The 19933-nt window shown below is 47.9% G+C and overlaps 1 protein-coding gene across 2 annotated transcripts in view; it reads left to right on the top strand.

Moving 5' to 3' along the window:
* ITGA9 (integrin subunit alpha 9) overlaps nt 1-14107 on the top strand; it is a 330110-nt gene extending 316003 nt beyond the window's left edge. For both annotated transcript variants that reach the window (XM_032408998.1, XM_032408999.1), the window contains exon 28: nt 9560-14107. In XM_032408998.1, the coding sequence (XP_032264889.1) occupies nt 9560-9658 (99 nt within the window). In that variant the 3' untranslated portion in view covers nt 9659-14107. The remainder of the gene's footprint in view (nt 1-9559) is intronic.
* The last annotated feature ends 5826 nt before the right edge of the window (nt 14108-19933 follow it).

The raw sequence follows: 19933 nt of genomic DNA, 5'->3' as shown, positions 1-19933 counted from the left end.
AGCTATATGGGATCCAAAGAGCCAGGACCTGAGAAGGCAGACACCACCCTCTGCCACAGACTGGGAGAGAGGGCAGAGTCATGGCAGTCAATCAGTGGCATTAGCCCCACGCAAGGTCTTGCCATTACCAATGAGGCTGGAAGAGAATGGTCTAAAACAGCTTTACGGAAGTAGTTGAATGATGCCATGGGGCTCAAAACTACTTTGCTCATCATCCAAAAGCAGTATTTCATTTCAGCTCACATGTGTTGACCACTTGCTCTGAACCAAACACTGGGTAGGTACCTGGATACAGCGATGATTGTGACTCCTCCCTGCCCTTGAACACTTCACCATGTAGCACGCAGACCTATAAGTATAATAGTGGGTGATGAGTGTGCACAAGCTTCTCTGGAAACTGAGAAGAAGGTACCGTTAAATCCCCCACCCCAAGGGGCAATGTCTAAAGGCCATAGAGTACCATGTGGGAGGAGAGCTCAGCGCTTTGCAGGCTGACGGCTGCGCACTAGAACCTGGCTCTCGCACTCCCCAGCTGTGCGGCTTGGGAGCATTGTCCCCTCTGACCCTCAGTTTCCTCCTCGGTAAAACAGAGACCCTAACCTCTAGCTTGAGCTATAGAAAAGACGCAGGCAAAATGCTTAGCACTGAGCTTATAACACATTGAAGCACCTGAGAAAAGTCAGAGGACATTTCACAAATGAGGTGTCATTCAAGTCTGACCTTGGATGTGGTATGAGTTTTCCAGGCGGGGAAGGGCAGGTGGATATTCCCTCCAGAAGGAAGAGAAGGTGAGAAAGTAAGCAGCATTGTGGCGAGGTGTGTCATGGGAGGGCAGCGTGGGGGGTCTGGAGGCAGAGCAGTGGCATGGCCAGATCTGTTTCAGGAGACAGGTCTGGGGACAGAATGAGGGCGAGGGCAGTCGCCATGATGGAGGGGAGGAGAGCAAATTAGAGCAGGCAGGACTTGGTGGCCGGTGGGACTGAGGAGGTCGGAAGGAAGCAAAGTAGCAGTCCCTCGCTGTTTTTAGCTTAGACGATGGATGGTTTCCCTTAGCTGGAGTAAGGAAGCAGATTTGAAATTATTTTGGAAAAAGAGCTGCTTGGTATGAGGCATTCTGAGTGTGGGGTGCCTATAGGAGACTAGACTGGGCTTGAGTCACTCCCAGTCCCTCTCACCTAGCAGGGGGAAGGTCAGCAGAAGGACATTCCTGTCACCTCACTGGTCTGGCCAGCTTTCCCTTCAGTTTCCAGGGCTGAACATACTTATCTCAGGCGTCACCAAGGCCCTTTCTTCCAGTTGCAAAAACAAACAAACAAAAACAGAAATCCACTCACAGCCACTTAAGCAAGAAAGAGAATTCTAAGAATGCAAGGGTACACATAGACCCCAAAGGAAACAGGTACATGCAGACCCACAAAGCGTCCAGAAACCAAGCGAGACAACCCCCTCTTCCCATCGCTCCCTTCGTCCCACACAGCCCCTCACCACTGCCCCTCTGCACACCTGCATCACATTCTCCCAGAGCAGACCTGCCTCTCCACACTGCCCTCCACCCCTCCTGAGAAGTATATCTCAGTGACTTCTAGCCCCAGCCACGGACTGATCAGCCACCTCTCATTCCCAGTTCTGCAAGTCTGGGGGAGAGAACGTCCACCCCTGTGGCTGGAGGCAGGGTGTCGGGCCGAATCTCATAAAAGAAGGAAATTAGGCAGCTACCCCAAAGGCATTCACTGCAACAAGGTTTCACGGCTGGTGGTGGTGCTGTTGCCCACATTGTGGGCTTTACATTGTACCATGGAACCACTGCTGCGTAACAAACTGCCCCCAAGTTGAGTGGCTCTCAACAGCCATTACATTATATCTTACGAGCGTATGGGTCAGAAATCCAGGAAGGGTTTAGCTGGGTGATTCTTCTGCTCCCCGTGACATTGAGTGGGGTCACTCGGTGGCATTTACCTGGTGGCTGGCCTGCTCTGAGGAATACAATTCACTCACATTTGCTGGCACTTGGTGAGGATGGCTGGGAGGCCGGAGTCAGCTGAGCCCCCCTCTCTCCCCATGTAGATCAGACCTCCCCAGGGAGGAGCCTCTCTTCTTACGTGGTGGCTTCGGCCCCAAAAGAGCATGGTAGAAGCTGCTGGTTCTCTTAAAGCCTGGCCCAGAACTGGCATTTCACCATACTCTGTTGGTCAAAGCAGTCACATGCCAGCCCAGATGCAAGGGAAGGGAAATAGACCCCACATCTCAATAGGAAGAGTGGCAAAGGGTTTGTGGCCACCTTTCATCTGCCACCTTCATGATGTTCAGAAATATGGGCAGACTCTTAATCTTTTCTTTGAAAGTCACCATTGTTTTAAAGTATTTGAAACCTCATCTCTTCCATAGTGTCATAGATAAAATCACAATTGAGCTCCTTTAGGGAAAGGGAATAAAAGTAAATCTTGGTGCAACATTCATGACTGCACGCAGCCTTCAGAGTGGGTAATCTCTTCAGGCAAAGCTGCAAGGCAGGAAGGAGGTTGGCAGAGGGAGTTTCTTCAAGAAAAACCTCTTCCTTCTTAAATGGCTAAGTATGATGACTTTGGAGGAGGTTGAAAATGGCAAGCGAAATGTAGGATTATTTTGAAGACCTACATATTCCCAAACTTCACCTACAGACCCCCTATCCACTGTGATTCCTGGGTCTACAATCTAAGAATGATGCCTTCTGCGTAGTGAATAGAGACCTAATAGCATATTGACAGTCTAGTGCATAGAAGTCTGTTGATTAGTTGGACTAAGGCCAGCCTAATAGTTAACTTCCATGGGAGGTCTTCATGGTTCGGGCTTGTTGCCATGGTTCATATGTAATTCCCTCCCTCCCGTCAAGGGGAAAGCCACGGAGTGGCACCCAGTTGCCACTGCTGGCCAGGACCAGCTTCACGAGGGCCTTTGAAGACAAGTGAGCACCGTTCAAGTCCTCTGCCTTTATGGAGCCACATCTCCTGAAGGTCCCTTGAGAGTAGCCCCTGACCTTGCTTCCTTGGTTGCTTGCTGTTGCCTTGAGCTGATGAGCCAGAAATGGTTGTTCCCCAGGATGTGCCACGTAGACACGGATCGTAGCGTGGTGCTGAAAACGGAACCGAGCACGTGGCCGTGCTGATGCGTTCTCTGTGCCGCCCAGGCCGGTGGGTCAGCACGCTGTACATTTGAAGGATGGCTAGCACCTTCATTCGGCAGACAGCATTGGGTCCCTACTGGGTGACAGGCTCTGGGTAGAGGGACATGGTCAACCAAAGAGCCCTTATTCAGCCTGGAAGGCCTCTGGGAAATGCGGTTAAGTGACCAGACATGGTGGCCGAGCCAAGTACATACACCCGGAGAGGTGAGCAGGACGTGGCCGGCTGAAGGGGCTGAGCCACCATCTCCTGAGCCCTCCTGCACGTCACTGTGGTGCTAACGTGCCTGTCATCCGCCGATCGTCTACAATAGAAACCCCTTACAGGTCTGCGGATGCCTTTTCCAGAGCGGGACCCCAGGCTCCCTGCCTACTGCTCAGCTTCCCTCTCTGCCTCTGCCTCTGGGCAGACCCCAGGGCCTTCTCGAAGGTCCGCCGGCTCACATCCCAGGCACTCTCAGGCTTGGCGGCAGCAGGCCCTGGCTCGGGCACAAAATCCACAACCAGGGCCCCCGAGCTAACCAGACCCTTCTTCAAATACTGAAATGGGTCCTAATCAGCTTTCCCAAAGCTGGGATGTTAGCAGACCCTGGGAGCCGTAATTTAAACTTTCTGTGTGAGGATTACAGTAGCCTGCCAAACCACCACGCAGGAAGAAAACTTTGAAATGTGAAACTCTTTTAAGGGAGAACAATCCAGATGAGTTCCCCTCTCCTTGCCTTTAGCTCCTGACGGGGTTTGAAGCTGCCTGGGCCCTGGGCCTCAGACCTCTTCACGACAATCCTAAAGGCCTGTTTATAGAAGAAAGTGCAGTTGTCCAGAGGTACGGCAGGGCTCACAACCTTGTGTGGGACTCACACATTGAGAAGTGCCTTCAGGTCCTGAAGGCAGCCTCTGAGTCAAGTGGCAAGAGAGTGAAGATGTGGGGATGTTCTTCCTTTAGAAGAAAAAGCCTCATTTAGGGCCCCCAGCTTCTTTGTCCCTCCCCCCTCCCTCCCTCCCGCCCTTGGGCAGTTTGCCTAAATGCGGAGGAACCTTTTCTCTCCCTCCTCTTTGCCCCTTTTGCAAGCTGAGATGCCTTGAGGCAAAGGGAAGTGACCAGGCCCTCCCAAAAAGGCTGGGACCCCCTGGCTCTTTCCTTTCCCAAGCAGTGAGGAGGTAGGCCTTGGCAGGAAAGGGTGGCCTTGAACCCTCCACAGGGCCTATTCCAAGAGCCTGCTGCTTTAAAGCTGGCTTTGGGTTCATGGTTTTTATTTGAGAGCAGCGTTACTTGACCTCAAGCAGAAACACTTAGGAAAATAAATCTGTAAAATGGCTCAGAGAATGTGTAAGGTTTGGCAGCCCCTCCAGGGGTCACTGGGTTATCACCTTCCCTCCAACCAGACTGTGGGAACCCATCCTTGCTTCTCCTCCAGAGAAAGAAGACACAGATACATGGATGTGTGCGTCCACACACGCACAAACGTCCTTCACACCGTATCAATTAAAACCATGTGCCAGAGACCCTCGGTGGGGACTTATTTATGCTCAGAAGTAAATACTGGGCTGATGTTGCACTGTTGACGTCTCAAGACAGAGACATGCTGTGTAAATACTCAAGTAACTGAAGAGACCCATAAACATGAGGCCGCGAGTTAGTCCAAAGAAGGAGTGTGTCCGAGGTCCTTGGAATCTCTGCCCGAGAGGCCACCCAAGGGCCAGGAAGGCGGGGGTGGGGATCTCAGAGGAGGCAGACGCCGTGGACTTGTGCAGCTAGTCCCTCACTCACCCCGAAATGGGCGGGGAGGGTAGAGGCTGGGGCAGACCCCAGAGTTTGGTCAGGCCTTCTTTCTTCCTAGGCCTCAAGCCTCCCACAACACCTCCCTAATGAGGGCCCTTCAGAGGAAATCTCCTGTTTCCCTAGTTATTTTCTGGCAGGTTTCTGATGCAAGTTTACACCAGAAAGTTGTGTAAGTCAGTCAGGAGGGCTCAGGCAGCTGCCCTGTGGGGCTGCAGGCTCCTGTCAGGCCCGGCGCAGACACAAGAAGCCAGAAAGCACACTCTGCTGCCTCTGTCTGCCGCTGAGCAGAGCTTGGCTTGAGTCTCTCCACCTCTGGGGTTTCCATGAATGTTTCCTCCACTACAGACAGAACACGTATAAACAGAGCCTTTTGCCCTTCAAGTGGCAAGGCAAGCCGTGGAAGGTTCCAGAAAAAGTGCAGGACAGCATTGACTCCACTGGATCGGCACTGAGTGTGGGGCTGCTGAGGGTCCAGCTTACTGAACTCATGACCGATCATTCCCAGTGGGCTCAGCTGGCAGCAAAAACAGGTGTGCCCAGCACGTCTCAAAGGTTTTCCCCGAAGTAACCGTGAGGACTAACGGGAGTGAGAGCGTGTGCCGGAGAGAGGGGAGGACCTGCCGCATGGGGGAAATGTCTTTGAAGTCTCCGTTTATCCTTGTTTTCAGAATTGTAGGACTCTTTATGTTTTACGATCTACCCATATTTTAATATAAAAATGGAAAATTCAGTTTACCCAAAATTTCCAAAAAACTCTTGGAAAACAGTTGCAGCCCAAGTTTTCTTTGGGGACCAACATAAAAAGCTGTCATTGTGTTTCAGCTGAGGTCTAAGAATGCCTTCGGTCTCTGGAGCACAGCCAGAAAATGACCTTCCTGGTGGTGTAGGAGGGAGGTGGTCGGAGCGGGAGTAGTAATCAGGACTCTGGGCTCCCTCTGCCACATCTCTCCCGAGTACTGGGCAGGCCTGGTGTGACACAGTTGTGGGGGACCATTGCTCAGTAAACTCAGAGCCTGGGCTTTGGGTTCTGTATCAAAAGCCAAAACTAGGCTCTAAACAAAAGCACAAAGGTGATAGTCTCTTTTTCGGACAAGGAATTAGCTTGATCGTGCAAGAAAGCATATTAGTTTGACAGAGCGCCCACTGGACTATATGGCATCTTTGTGCAGACTAGTAAACTGCACCCCTTCGTCCAGAAACTTTACTTCCATCTGTCGAAAAATCAGAAAACCTGCTTCTGATTTTGTTAGGGGGAGGGGGGAAAAAGACACTCTACTTCCATCTGCTGGAGGATAGTTGTAATACACTTACATGTCCAGGCTATCTGTGATGTGAGGGGCACCGCACAGCCTGCTCTGCCGTACCCAGCACTCCCTGGCCTTGAACGGGGACCGTGTTTTAAGAAATGGTCTTCGGGCTGCATAGACAGAGGGCAGACATCAATGGCAGCTCGAACCTTCCGTCGAAGAGACCACACACAGGTTGGGTGGGGCGCGGGGCTCTTGAGACACTGCGGTGTTGGGGCAGGGCACGGAGTTTGCAAGGCTGTTTCTGAGAGCAGCGTTCCAGTCATTCCAGGGGTGCGGGAGTGATTCTTAGGACTAATGCTAACACCACTCTACTTGATAGAAAAGAGCTTGCCTCTGGAACCTGCAGGAGACGGTGCCTCCACGTCATTGGAAACAAGCGTGACCCTTAAATGTGAGCACATGATAGCTACATGTGACAGGGAATCCAGGTGCTCTAAATCCTTGCTAGATGGTTTGCACACTCTATTTCAAATCCTTATGCTAGCATAGCCATGAGAATGTGAGCCAACTTTTGTGCTGCTTGGAGATGAACAAGAAAAGTCTCTTCAGCAGAACAAGGCACAGTGATGCTTCTTAGATCCAGAACCCTATCGGCTGCCCCTCTGCCTCTCTTCCTGCGGGTGCTGATTCATTCAGTAAGTCGGACAAAAAAAACACGGAGTACTGTATCAGTTACCTCATGCTGCATAACAAACCACCCCAAAGCTTAATGGCTTAAAAGCAGCAAACATCTACATAGCTCACAGGTCTGTGGGCTGGGCTGAACTGAACGGGGGGGGGTTCTCTGGTCTCAGCTGGACGTGTCGTGTCTGCACCTGCAGGCACTTGGGGTTTGGCTGGTCTAGGAAGTCCTCAGCTGGGTGCACTCTCCTCTAGATCGAACTCATTCGCATGCAGGCTAGGCAGGGTTCTGAGAGAGCAAGCAGAAGCGCACAAGGCCTCTTGAGGCCTAAGTGTGGAAGCGAATTGTCAGAACAAATCACAGTGCAGATTCAAGGTGGGAGGAGTCAGTCCCTGCCTCAGGATGGAAACCGCCACAGAATCATGTGGTAAAGGGCCTAGATGTGGGGAATGCAGGATTGTGGGGATTTTTGCAGTTTATCTCTGCTGCCAAGTACAGGTGATATGCTCAGCTCTGGGGACATAACACGCAAAATCCTACCTTCCAGGACTTCTAAGACTTAAGACAAATAGGAAAGTTAATGAGGGAATAGTTGAAATCCCGCTTGATTAGTGCCACAGTAGAGATAAGTTACTTCTCTGGAGCTGGAAAGTGAGTAACCTGGGATCCGTGAATCATTCCACCATCCGCGGGAAGGGTTCTATGCTAAAGAATCTCATTTCCATATCACATCCAGCCTCAGTCTCAGGATTATGTTCTCCTTAGCACAGAAGGTGCTCGTGACATATTTGCTCCGTCAACCACATCTTTATCATAATGGTATTCCGAGCAGTAACTCCTTAGACCTTTCCAGTAAGTTGTGGGTTGCTCTTCTGACCTTCTGTGGGTGTCTTTGAGGGCCTTTTCCCAGAACATCCAGCCCAAGCCCCTGCTCCACATTCCTTGCAGAGGGGAGAAGGTGGTAGAGATTTAAGGGGAGGAAAAAATGGAGGGGGGCCTGGACAGGAGGTGGAGGGGAGGGTCAGAAAGTGGGGTTCTGGCACATGCTGAGAAGAAACCACCAGGGCTGCAAACCCTAGGAATTCAGTGTCTGTCCGCAAAGCTGCCCATGAGGATGGACGCTCAGAACACAAGACGCTTGCCAGGTGTTTGAAGAAAGCTTCCTCCCCGTCGCTCAGACTGCACCCACCCCTTCACTGACTCCACGCAGTGAACTCTCAGGATTCCCCTGGCAATGTGGGTGGAGATGCTTCCTGGCAGCTGGCTTGACAGTTCTCATCTTCAGCGAGGCAGTCAGACCCTTCGGGGGCGGGGGGGGCGGTAAGAATTGTGACCATCAGAATGACTGTGGGTGCTCAGCTCGGAATGAAGGGGTTGGGGGAGATGCGCGCATGAGAGCCGGGCTTGCATGCTCGTTCCCTCGGGGCAGGGTTTATATTCGCTCTTGGCAGAACGTTGCAGAAATCGCTGCTCGTGAGCATGTTCCCACATGGCTACAGGACTGACAGGCTCACGAGAGCGCCGCAGACCCGCCAACAGCTGACCGAACGTGTGTGGCTGTTGGAGTCCCTCCGTTCAAGGGGACTGAAATGGAGGTTTGAGGGCGGGTAATTGATTCACAAGGTGACCTCAGGAAACACTGATCAGAGCAGGGGAGCGAGATAGGAAAGAGAAGGCAGGCAATAAAGACGCGGTAAGACCAGTTACCCCTGCCAGCACGTTCCACGGGGAAACTCGGGGGGGTCACGCACCTGAGGCTTGTCACACCCAAGAAGAGAGGGAGCAGGAGTAACCCACAGCCGGTCATGTTTAAGGGCAGGGGCAGGAAGGGCTGTCTGACCTCAGAAATGGTGGCCACTAATGCCGGTGCGCAAAGGACAAGACATGCCAAGTCTCCCTGAGCCTGGGAGAAGGTCAGCTCTGGGCTACAAACATGGCTCACCTCTCGGGCAGTGAAGGCTGGGTGAGAAGCGCTACAAACTCGCCCTCTGGTATGTGAAAAACTGTAAGACGTCAGAGGGGAAGGCCTTTCCGGAATTAAGCTAGAGGAAACCCATCCTGGATCCGGAGAGATGCCAGGTCTAGGGGAGTTCACCCTGCTGGTCGTGGCGCGGGCACTGCCTGTTTCGTAGGTCCGAGAGAAAGATCTAGAGGGACAGCGAGGTAGGCTGCTGGGAGAACGGTATTTATCAATTACCCCACGATGGCTAATGTCTCCCAGGATAGTAATAGGTTTATCAAAAGCCCAATGAGCTCAGGAAAGGTTAAGTCCCTGAGTTTCTTGGATCCTTTACTAAGGGTTTATTAGACCCTGACTGTTCTCCTGTGCATTCCATGGCTCTTAAGGGAAGAAAGAAAGCAGCATTTCCCAAACTTACTTGACCATGAAACCTATTTCCCAAATGCCTTTGAGTAACTATGCTCAGTAATGGGTGTTCCCCGGCACACCATTTGGGAGACAGGCCACCAGAAGCACTTTATGAGGAACAACCAGAAGATAACCTGCAGGAAGCCCATGCATTTTGAAAGGCGGCACCCCAATAATGCTTTTCCTAAGTCAGTCTCGTCTGAGGGGTTTTCCAAGCCCTCCCAGCTCTGTGAGTATAGGTCATCCCTCCTCCTCACCCAGGGGAGCAGAACGACTGATTCTCCAACATTCTAACCTGGCTTTTCCTCCCCCTACCTTTCAGATGGGCTTCTTTCGCCGAAGGTACAAAGAAATCATTGAAGCTGAGAAAAACCGGAAAGAGAACGCAGACGGTTGGGACTGGGTCCAGAAAAACCAGTGACCTGCCCCACCAGTCACGTGACCCCACCATCCGCCTGGCATCCTTGATCTTTGTATCTTCCATATTTGGAAGAAAGAATCTTCTCCAGATTTTCCGGAGGCCCCGCTGACGCTGTCCTCTTCCTCATGTTACCAAGCCCAGGAGCCCACCTGAGGCAGCCACTCTGGCCAGGTCACATGACTGGAGCCAGCACCCATTTCCTTTTAGAGATGAACCCCAAACTTTGGAAAGCAAGCTACAGAGCTGAGCGATATTTATGGCTGCAACCTGCGTGGTCGACCCTCAGGGGAAAACTGTTACCTAAAAGTATTTTTATAAATATAAGCCTTTTATACTGATTATGTCTTTATATTTGTATCAATGTCTTATTATGTCTATTAAATAGTTATATAATTCACTCAAGCACTGATATCTGGCCTGAAAGCTTGAGCGTACATGTGCATTCATACAAATTTTAAAGAGTAAAAACCTGATCGTACTTTGGAACTTGCTGTTAAAAGAGACTTGCGGATAAAATAATCTGAAGAAACCTCGTGGGATGAATCCACCAAGCTGGCGGTGCTGCGTATAAACTGTGGTGGTGGCGAGACCCCGGAAACAATTCGCATCTTCATCGCCTGGAGTCAAGTTCGAAGGAATGTGTTAAAGAACTCGAAGTGGTTTTTCCTATGTACCTGTCATTGGAAGATTTCCAGCAGGAATTTGGATGGAAAAACCTGACCCTGGCACAGGTCTGCTCTGCATCACCTATATAGCACACATCCTACCCTCCTTCCACTTGGACTAATAGATGACAGCTTGGAGCAAGGCCATTTGGTCATCTGGTAAACCTCAGAATGGCGTCTCATCCTGGACATCATGCGTCAGAGTCCACACACCACAGGGACTAAATCGGTGCCCAGCGAGCAAAGACTTGTGTCTGAATGCTGTGATGCGTTGCCTCTTCATCGAGTTCAGAGGTCTCCACTTCCCCTACCCTTCTTGCTGTCCCAGCTAATGGTGACTGCAGATCCCTTCCCAGAGATGACCATTCAACCTGTCCTTCATTTTTAAAATACTGTCTTAAGTGGGGTTCCCAAAAAGCAGACTCTGATACAGGGATTTGCATGCAAGTAACTGATTAAGGGAGTGTCCCGTGCCCGGGAGACAGCAGTAGGGGTGTGAGGGAGGCAGGACAGGGAAGGGAAAAAAGCCAGGGAAGTGTGCCATTTCAGAGGACATCCCATGGAGGACAGCTTCAGCCTGAGCCTACGAGGAGCTCTGGAGGGCAAGTTAGGTCTCAGAGTTGTCCCAACCTGAGGCAAGGGAGCTGAGCTTCCGAATTCTTGCCCCCAGGGGAAGTGTAAACTTCCCACTCTCGGTTCCTGCTGGCAGACTGGCTCCGACAGCCCGAAGGCGGTCCTCTAAGGGAGAGCTGGAAGTGCACCCCCAGCCGGAGCAGGGGGGGCTGTCCAGAAACGATGTGAAAGAAATGATGCACAGGGGTCTGGGCATAGCACTGACATCTGCTCTGCCCCCTGCGTGTGCGAATGCTGAGCTGTGGCCTTCAGCTCCAGTCTCCCCGTTTGACAGTTTATGATCAGACGCACTGCTGCCTGGTTTTGAGTACAATGTGATTTTCTTAAAGGGCAATGAGATGATGGGTGTAGTGTGCTCAGCACTGCGCCTGGCCCATCGTGAACACTCAGTGACTGAGGCAGCTCTGGCCGCCATCCCCGAGAACCATCTGCTGAGAGAAAAAACATGTGGCCAAGAACAGGGTCTGACAAAGAGTCTTTACTGGCTGATTATGGCCCACTGATGCCCCAGGTACCTGACAGACGGCATCAGATGGGAACAAAACAAGACATAAGATGAAGGATCTTTCTCCTAGGGCCTTGTTTGCTGGAAACTAACATGTTGGGGGTCTGTGGACACTGTTGCCAAGACACAGAACTCCGCTTCAGAGGAGACAGGTGTTCTGTGCACGGACTTGGCTAATATTTGCAAAGACATCTCAAGTTGGGGCAGAATCATGAGGATGCTGGGCAGCTGTGAACCCGGCATGGAACATAAGTGTCTTTTCATGCCTCATTATGCAGTTGAGTCTGATGCAGGAAGACGGTGTATGTATCACGTGTCCCCTCGTGGTGAATATGGAAATAGACGACCAAGCCAGAGGGTCCATGGCATGAACGAGGCTGATCTTAGAATGAAGTCAGAGATGTTGCCTCTAACGGAGGGATGGAGGCACAGAGGTAACTACTGGGTGGATGCAGGCAAAGAAGCCAGTTCTCAGAGTTCTCCTGGGACTTTTATCAAAAGTAGTAAAGGCAGCTTTGAGTGGGTCTTAGTCACTCATTTCAAGGATACTTATGGGGCCCCTGCAGTGCATCAGGAGCAACGCTAGGTGCTGCAAGATACCCCAAGAACACCACAGGCACATTTGGCCTGGAGAGCCAAACCTCCCTGCAAGAGGAGTGTACAGTGTGGACTCCTTTATGAGACCGCACATGTAGCTTTCCTTTGATGCATTCTTGTTCACCATGTCACGCTGCCCTTTAATAAACCATTGAAGATTCTTGGGTGGTAGGCCTGGGTCAGCTCCATCAGCAGCTTTGGACAAATTCATCTATAGCCACTAACCAGCTTCCCGCGAGGGGTGTAGACACGTTGGCGGTGGTGTAGGGGGATGACTCACCCTGCTCCTGTGGGCAGTCTCAGAGCCAGGATCTCTTTGCCTCTGGTCGGTTCCAAATGGTAGACCCACATGAGTAGTCATATACTCAGGAGATCACTACGACTTCATAAGACAGTTTTTTAAAACAATTGGCCTTGGCATCACCAGGAGCAAACACTAGCAGCCACTCCAAGAGTCTATCTGGGGAAGGCTGGTGCCTCTGCATGTCCGATGGGGCCGAGTAGCAGGTGGGGCAACAGGGGGCCATTTAACACGGTGATAAAGAAGCCAAGCACACTGTGAGCCTGCTCTCAGCTGGGCATCTTACCAGCTCCACCCCAGCTCAGAAGTTCTCAATCGGCTCTCAGGGGAAGCAGACAGGGTGAATGGCATCTGTGTGTTACGCTTCCAGAATATTCTTTTAAAAGTCCACAGTGCATTCCAGTTTCTAACCTTCCTGCTCGTATGGGTTCACTGTGGAATCCTATCAGATATTCTCTCTCACAGCTGCTGCAGCTTTTAGTTATAGATTCAGTATGGTTTTCACTGTCAGAAATATGGAGACACTTTTCAAATATGAAAAAGGACCCTTTAAAATTTGAGGAAAATCATGCCCTCTGTTCAAAAATGATTTGCTTATGCTTCGTTGATATGGGACTCATGAGTTGGGAACATCCCCACTATGAGTCCTAGACCTGTCACCAAGAAGAGGCCATGAATTTTAGGAACAAGGAGACACTAGGAGAAGGGAGTGGGTCCACTGGCTTTCTGGGGACTGACAGGCACACATCAGGAATCAGCTCTCTCAGTCAGCACTTCAGGAAAATCCCATCACCAGGAGGATTCCGAAGTCTGGGAAATGTAGAAAATCCAGTAGTCCTCCTTCACCAAGTCACGCATAGCCTACCGTCTTTGAGCCAAAGACAAGGGGGTTAAAAGCAAACAGAAAACTAGCAGGAACATCTGGGACCTGTTTTCAATGCGGAAATGGTTGCCTTTCTCCCCCAAGTGATACGTATGCTTCATGCTACCTGTTAAAACCCTAGTAGGGTCAGTTTGTAAAGGTTATTCAACTATTTTTTATTTTTGGAAAAGGCATTATGGCCAGGGGAATGCAGTTACACATAGGTCACATCAGAAATGTGCATCAGGTGAAACCTACATAGGCCTGACTTCTGGGAATTTAGAGGCGCTGCAAAAGGACAGTCATGGGGGGAAAGGGCCCTGAGCAGACAGAAGGCAGAAAGCGTCATTTCAGAAATGCTCCAATGGACAGGGGTTTCGGCGATGTGTTGTTCTGCTATATAGAGTGGTGGTATGCACAGTGGAGAATATTTTCTAAAACCAAGAATGGCTGAAGGGAGGTTACAGAGCCAGTAGGGCCAAGATGAACCTTCTAGAATGTCTTCCGATTTTCAGCACACTGGGGGGATAATGAACAAATTTCCCATGTGGTGCAATGCTTTATAGCACAATGATCTAGATTTCAGACTTTGTTAAGGTTTTTTTAAAAAAAATTCTAATGTGCACGGTGTGACGGGCAGAGTGAGTTTAAAAGCTTTAAGAGTGATTAATTGCATGGCAGACACCCACGCTAACTTCACTTCCAGAACCTGACTGATGCATCCATGTACATTTCCGTTGAGGGATTTTGTGGGAGGGGTGTTCCTCCTCGTTACGATGTCACGTGTATTAAAGTCTATGCAGTCACTTCTAATTTACTTGCACTGTTTGGGAAATGCAGGTTTACAAAAATACACGTTTGGAATAAAAAAAATGGCTGCAAATGATTCAGGAGTTTGGCGTGTAATTTCTTTGCTAATGCAGAACTTGAACCTTTTTAGGATGTTGAAGATGGGCTTTGAATGCAGTACTTCGTGAGCATTGAAGAGCATGTGCCGGTCTATCTTGTTCAATGTGGCTGAACTGTCCCCCATCCTTGGCCTCCATCCTGCAGCCACCACCTTCTCTGTGCATCACCCACCTGCCCAGGGCCACACCCGGGACCTTGATCTTAAGATAAAATTGCCCGAATTAAATGGAGGGGATTCCTCGATGTTAGTAGACTGCTTCCGCGTGTTTCCACCAGTCACCAAGCATTTTCCCAGAAGCCTTTCGGTAGCATCCTTACACGTTTACAAACATCATGTTCTCTTAGATTTGTAATCTCCCATCTGTCTAGTTACATCCCTGTTCTTACCTCACATGTTGTTCACTTGTGTGTTTTTCTCTTTTTCCCCTTAGAGGAGACCAACAAAGATCTATTTTACCAGTCCTTTTCAAGAATAAGCCTTTGGCTGTACCAATCAGATCTACTGGTTTTTGTTTTCTATAACATTAATTACTGCCTTTATACTTGTTAAAATTTACTTTACTGCCCTGTAGTTAAAATTCATGCACAAACACACCACACAGTGTAGAAGGGGGTGTGAAAAGATACACACCAAGGGGTTAAAAATGGTTGCCTTTAGGTAGATGGGATTGTCAACGTTTTAGCTTTGTTTTTTTTACTTAACTGAATTTTAGTTTTCTACAGTAAGCATGCATTTCTTTTGTAACAATGAAACATACGCAAATTATTTTTTCAATAAAATTACATCTGGGAAAGTGTGAGTTGCTAAGCCAAAAGAGATCCCAAATTGCAGTTCTAGAAAGGGATGCGATTTGTTTGCAACAAAGAGCATTGATGAGCCTGACTCCGAGGGCAATGGTCCAGTGAGCAATTTCAAGCCTTTTAATTCCGGATGCTTCCTGGCTTAACAAGACCTGCCACCATCACTAATACTAATTAAGTACATTTCTCTAAGATTGCCCAACCTGTTTCCTTAAGCCAGGAAAATGTCTGGACAACCTCAAAAGAATCAAGAGATACAAAATGAAGAGGAAGAAAAATCACCAATTAGTAATGTCAGCCCCCTTCAATCGGGAGTATTTCAGTCCACCAGATTGCCTCTGGTCCTTAAAGTCTGTCTGTTCAGCAGGTTACTGTGCTCAGTAATAGAATTAATGTAAGTGCTTACTTAGAGCTCTGCCTCCATTATCAGACCAACTGGCAGCTTTCCATCAGCAAAGCCGCCTGACCCTGAGATCACGTCTATTCATTCTATGCACACATCCGACTGAAGTGGGTATGAGAGGGTACTGTCAGTTCTGTGTTAAACCTCAAACCGTGCCATCTGGGCTTGCTGCCAAACCTCTGCTCTGCCTCAAAATTTAGTCCAGATCATTTTATACTTTATTTGATATGATTCTTCTATAATTGAAAAAGATCCTAAAAATTAAAACAAATGTCAACAAAGGTATAACTACCACCCTCTGAAGATGCCAAATAGTTGAAAAAACAGGGTGCATTTTAAAAAGTATTTCCAGGAAAACTTTATTCTAAGGAATCACAGATTAAGAAAAATGAAATTCTCTTCAAATCAACATCTATTCAGAACCCACCTTGTTAATATCTGGCTCCATATAATAGAAAAAAATCCAAAATAACAATGGTTTAAATGCGATAGAAGTATGTTCCTCTCTCACATAAAAGAAGACCAGGTCTGGGTCATCAAGTTCTCATATAGCAGATTCATGGATCATCAGGATATCACCTCCTATCTTTCTAGGCGTGTGGTTTCCATTCTTAAAGTTGTTTCATGGTTTCAGATGGCTATCGGTACTAGCCATCATGGCAACATTCCAAGCCTTTTGATTACCCTTCCCAGAAGTCCCATACAACACTAACCAGAAATTAGTCATTAAAAAATGCGCCCACCCATAAAGGAAAATGGGGAGTGTATTATTAAGGAAAAAGAGCAGGGTACATAATTTTTTTAGATTTTTTTTTTATTTTTTAAGTAGTATCTACACCCAACATGGAGCTCCAACTCACAACCCCGAGACCAAGAGTCACACGCTCTACCAACTCAGTCAGCCAGACACTGAAGACCACTAAGAGTTGCCACCCCTGCCATGTATAAGATACTCAGAATATAACTGCCTTGAGTCCTAAGTAGGTGCCCTTCCAATCCTTAAGTCTGACTGGATGTGAGCAAAGGGAAAACCTTTACTTGGGGCGGGGGTTGGAATCTCAGCTACACAGAGTTGGTTAATCAACTTTTCTTGTTTTGTCTTTTCTCTTTTACCTACCCCATCCCATCCCCATTCACATTTCCCTCTCTCCCAGAGGCACCAAGTCTAATGAATGGAATACATGGCCTTAGAAATATGTACATTGTATTATTTTGTGTGTTTCACTTAAGTGGTATTGAGCCTGAGAGCTCATTCTGTGTTGTATTTTTTAAGGATATACTCATGTTGCCGTGTTTATACATCTAGTTCCTTGTTTCTGGTTGCAGCACCTCATTCTACATTATGTTTCCACTGTGTCTTACTTCCCCAGCCCCTCTGAAGCAGACCTTGGCTACTTCCATACCTGTGGAAATGAACATCTTCTCCCACGGCCCCTCATGGACCTGAGCTAGAAACTCTCTCGCTACGCATTTCACATACTACATCTTAAGTTGCTTACAGTTTCATTCGGCTAGAATGTGTCTGATGGCCATACACGTGCATCACTTCATATTCTTTTTTTTTAAGTATAATTAACATACGGCCTTCTATTAGGTTCAGGTGTACGACATAATGATTCGACAATTCCCTACGTTACTCAGTGCTCACCACGGTAAGGGTAGTCACCATCTGTCCCCAATGTTATTACAATTTTATTGATGGTATTTCTTATGCCGAACTTTTCATTTCCATGATTTCTTTACTTTGTAACTGGAAGTTTGTACCTCTTAATTCCTTTTATCTGTTTCACCCACCCACCCCCATCCATCTCCCCTCCAGCAACCACCAGTGTGGTCTATGTATTTAAGAGTCTGTTGTTTGTCCATTTGTTTTGTTTTTAGATTCCACAGGTAAGTGAAATCATATAGTATTTGTCTTTCTCTGTCTGATTTATATCACCCAGTATAATACCCTCTAAGTTCATCCACATTGTTGCAAATGGCAGAATCTCATTCTTTTTTATGGCTGAGTGGTATTTCATCTTATATACATATACCACATCTTCTTTATAATTCATCTATGAATGAACACTTGGGTTGCTTCCCTATCTTTGCTACTGTAAATAATGCTGCAATAAACATAGGGTGCATGTAGCCTTCCAAGTTAGATGTTTTCATTTTCTCTGGGTAAATAGTAGCAGAATTACTGGATCATAGGGTAATTCCATTTTTAATTTTTTTAAGAGAGGTGGGGGCAGGGACAGAGGAGTAGAGAGAATCTTAAGGAGGCTCCATGCCCAGCATGGAGCCCAACGCGGGGCTCAATCTCACAACCCTGAGATCATGACCTGAGCTGAAATCAAGAGTTGGATGTTTAACCAACTGAGCCACCCAGGTGCCCCTGTTTTTAATTTTTTGAGGAAACTCCATACTGTTTTCCACAATGGTTGTACCAATTTGCATTCCCACCAACTGTACATGAGGGTTCCTACTTAATGGTGAACAACTCAGAACTCTCTGTTCCCTCCTTAGTCCCTGCAAGGTGAACTCCCTAGCCTGGGGACTTGCAACATGAGAATCACGACATATATTGCACATTCCAACTATATAGTGAGTGGTATAGCTTCCTCGAGGGGTCCTGTATTTTCAGGACAGGAAGCTCTAAGACACTATACATTTATCATTAAAACATTTAGTAACTCCTTCCATAACAGAAATATTATTTTCCAGGCTTTTCTGAGAAGTGATGACCATCCATGGACTCTCCATGTAAGACTTCCCCAGGATATTTGTAATATCAAATATCTATCATGTTCTCATGCCGCATCCAAACCTGTTGACAGATGACATGTAAGAAATACAGTAGAGGGGTGTGTTTGAGAAGATGAGGTATTGATTTAGGCAGATCATGGGCCAACACCCAGCAGGAGAGAAGAGGAGCCGAGGGCCATGCCCACCAGGGCCCTGAGAGACAGGTGACTGGCAGAAGAGAGCCCTGGTTATTGGTGAGGCAATCCGCCCCCCCCCCCACTACCACTACCCCACCATGTACCAGAACCTGGCCTAAGGGACCTTAGAAGGGTCCTAAGCTCACCTAGGACTCTCAGGCCGGATGGGTGCAGGGAATCATGCAGCTGCATACAATCACGATCATGCCCAAAGAGGAGATTCAAGAATGTTTGGGTGAATGAGTCTGGCTCAAGTATAGATCCTCGGGTATGGTCTCATTATGGCTTTGTCTGTGCTTTCACGAACAGCAAGTTCTGGCGCATATCAGTTATATCTAGAATCTGAATCTTGGAACTGTCGCCTACTCTGGAGATCATTTGTTATGGAAATTTTTTCCTCAGCATCCCCGAAATTACATTCTTCTAGCTTCTGTCGAACATTCCATTAAATGGATCATTCACGTGATTTTCCCCACCCTACTGCTCAGCGCTACCTGAACCTTGGGAGCTCCCTCTGTTTTCCCAGCCCTCCCAGCCATCTGTTCCCAGCCTCCCTTTTCCCCCCTTTTTGAAAAATTGTGATAAAATATACATAATATACAATTTACCATCTTAACCATTTTTAATGGTACAATCGGTGGTATTAAGTCCATTCATGTTGTTATGCAACCATCCCCACCATCCCTCCCCACCATCCCTCCCCATATCTCTTTTCATGATGTAAAACCAAAACTCTGTACCTATTAAGCAGGTCCCATTCTCCCCTCCCCCCAACCCCTAGCAGCCACCCTTCTACTTCCTGTCTTGAGGATTTTGACTATTCTAAGTACCTCATGTAAGTGGGATCATACAACATTTATCTTTTTGTGACTGGCTTATTTCACTCAGCATAATGTCCACAAGGTCCATCCACATTGTAGCATATTGCAGAATTCTCTTTCCTTTTAAAGCTGAATACCTTTCCATTGTAGGTACATACCACATTTTGCTTCTCCATTCACTAGTCCGCAGAACACTTGGGTTGCTTCTACCTTTTGGCTACTGTGAATAATGCTGTGATGAAGATGAGTGTGCAAATATCTCTTTAAGACCCTGCTTTCCATTCTTTGGGGTACATACTCAGAAATGGAATTGTTAGATCACACAGGTAATTCTATTTTTCATTATCTGAGGAGTCACCATACAATTTTCCATAGCGGTTGCACTATTCACACTCCCAGCTGTGAACAGGGGTTCCCATGTGTCCACATCCTCGCCAACACTTGTTTTCTGGGTTTTGAGGGTTTTTTTGTTTTGTTTTTGACAGTAGCCATCCTAATGGGTGTGAGGTGGTATCTCATTGTAGGTTTGACTTACATTTTCCTAACAATTTGTAATGTTAAGCATCTTTTCATTTGTGTATCTTCTGTGGAGAAGATACTCAAGCCCTCTCCCCTTTTTTGAATTGGGTTGTTTTTTGTTATTGTTGTTGTTGCTGCTGAGTTTTAGAAGTTTCTATATATTGTGGGTATAAAACCCGTATCAGATATATGATCTGCAAACATTTTCTCCCATTCTATGGGTTGCCCTTCTACTCTGAATAGTGCCTCTTGATGCACCAAATGTTTACATTTTTATGGAGTCCAATTTGTCTATTTTTTCTCTTGATATCTGTGCCTCGGTGTCATGTTCA

The sequence above is a fragment of the Phoca vitulina genome, unplaced genomic scaffold (assembly GCF_004348235.1).
Source record: "Phoca vitulina isolate PV1807 unplaced genomic scaffold, GSC_HSeal_1.0 scaffold10, whole genome shotgun sequence".
Lineage (NCBI taxonomy): Eukaryota > Metazoa > Chordata > Mammalia > Carnivora > Phocidae > Phoca > Phoca vitulina.
The sequence above is the reverse complement of the archived record's forward strand: the minus strand, read 5'-3'. Positions and strand labels throughout refer to the sequence as shown.